Source organism: Triticum dicoccoides, unplaced genomic scaffold (assembly GCF_002162155.2).
Source record: "Triticum dicoccoides isolate Atlit2015 ecotype Zavitan unplaced genomic scaffold, WEW_v2.0 scaffold145219, whole genome shotgun sequence".
Lineage (NCBI taxonomy): Eukaryota > Viridiplantae > Streptophyta > Magnoliopsida > Poales > Poaceae > Triticum > Triticum dicoccoides.
The window spans coordinates 1-934 of record NW_021203213.1 but is presented as its reverse complement, the minus strand read 5'-3'; the positions used below and the strand labels follow the sequence as shown (position 1 = coordinate 934).

The 934-nt window shown below is 67.6% G+C and overlaps 1 protein-coding gene across 1 annotated transcript; it reads right to left on the bottom strand.

Annotated features, from left to right (window-relative positions):
* Positions 1-6: 6 nt before the first annotated feature.
* LOC119343895 (F-box protein AFR-like) lies at positions 7-678 on the bottom strand (the record flags this gene model as incomplete). The annotated part of the gene is made up of 1 exon (XM_037614624.1): positions 7-678. A coding segment is annotated over one exon (672 nt), but the record flags the coding sequence as incomplete, so codon positions are not given.
* Positions 679-934: the final 256 nt, after the last annotated feature.

Here is a 934-nt window from a genome sequence, read left to right as displayed (position 1 = left end):
CCACCCCTCCCGCATCCCGCGCGCCATGTCGGACCACGCGTCCGCCGCCGCGTCGTACACCGCGCCCCGCGGCGCGCGCTCGAACGGCCACGCCCACCCCTCCGTCACGTACAGCTTGCCGCCCGCCGCCGCAGCGTCGTACCTCGCCACGGCCGCGCCGCCACGGGGAGCCGTGGGCGACCAGCGACCGGCCTCTGGGTCGAACACCTCCGCCTCTCCGTCCTCGCCGGCCACCACCACGCGCCCGCCCACCTCGTCGGCCGCCATGTAGCCCCTCGCCGTCCTCATGCCGGCCACCTGCCCCCACCCGTTGGTCGCCGCGCTGTAGACGGCCACGCTGCTCACGGCCTTGTCGCCGCCCTCCTCCACGCCGCCGAGCACGTAGATCTTGCCGCGTGCGGGGAGGCCCACGACGGCGAATGAGCCGGCCGCGGCGCCGCAGGGGACCGGGGGCAGCAGCAGCCAGTGGCGGGAGAAGGGGTCGAGCGCCTGGCACTGGAGGCGGCGTGAGACGGGGTCGAAGGTGAAGGCGAAGAGGAACGGCAGCGAGAGCGAGACCGTCGCCGCCGGCGGGGCCGAGCCCTTGGTCTTGGCGGCGGCCCCCGGCACGTCGGTGAGGAACCGGTTCCAGTTGGAGGAGACGGTGCGGAACAGGCGGTGGTAGAGAAAGGGAGGGGGCTAAGTGAAAAACTCACGGCGCTGACCAGCCAGGCCACTTGGCATCCACTTGGCGAGTTTTGGTTGGCTGTGGACTAAACTTGCACATCCATGACAAGTTCAGGGACCAAATAATCCACTTTTGCAACTTCAAGGACCAAACCATCACCTGACATGCAAGTTCAGGGACCTGCAGTGCTATTACCTCTTATGTGAGACACATTAGTACCGGTTCGATTTTGGCCCGGTACTAATGGTATCATTAGTACCGGTTCGA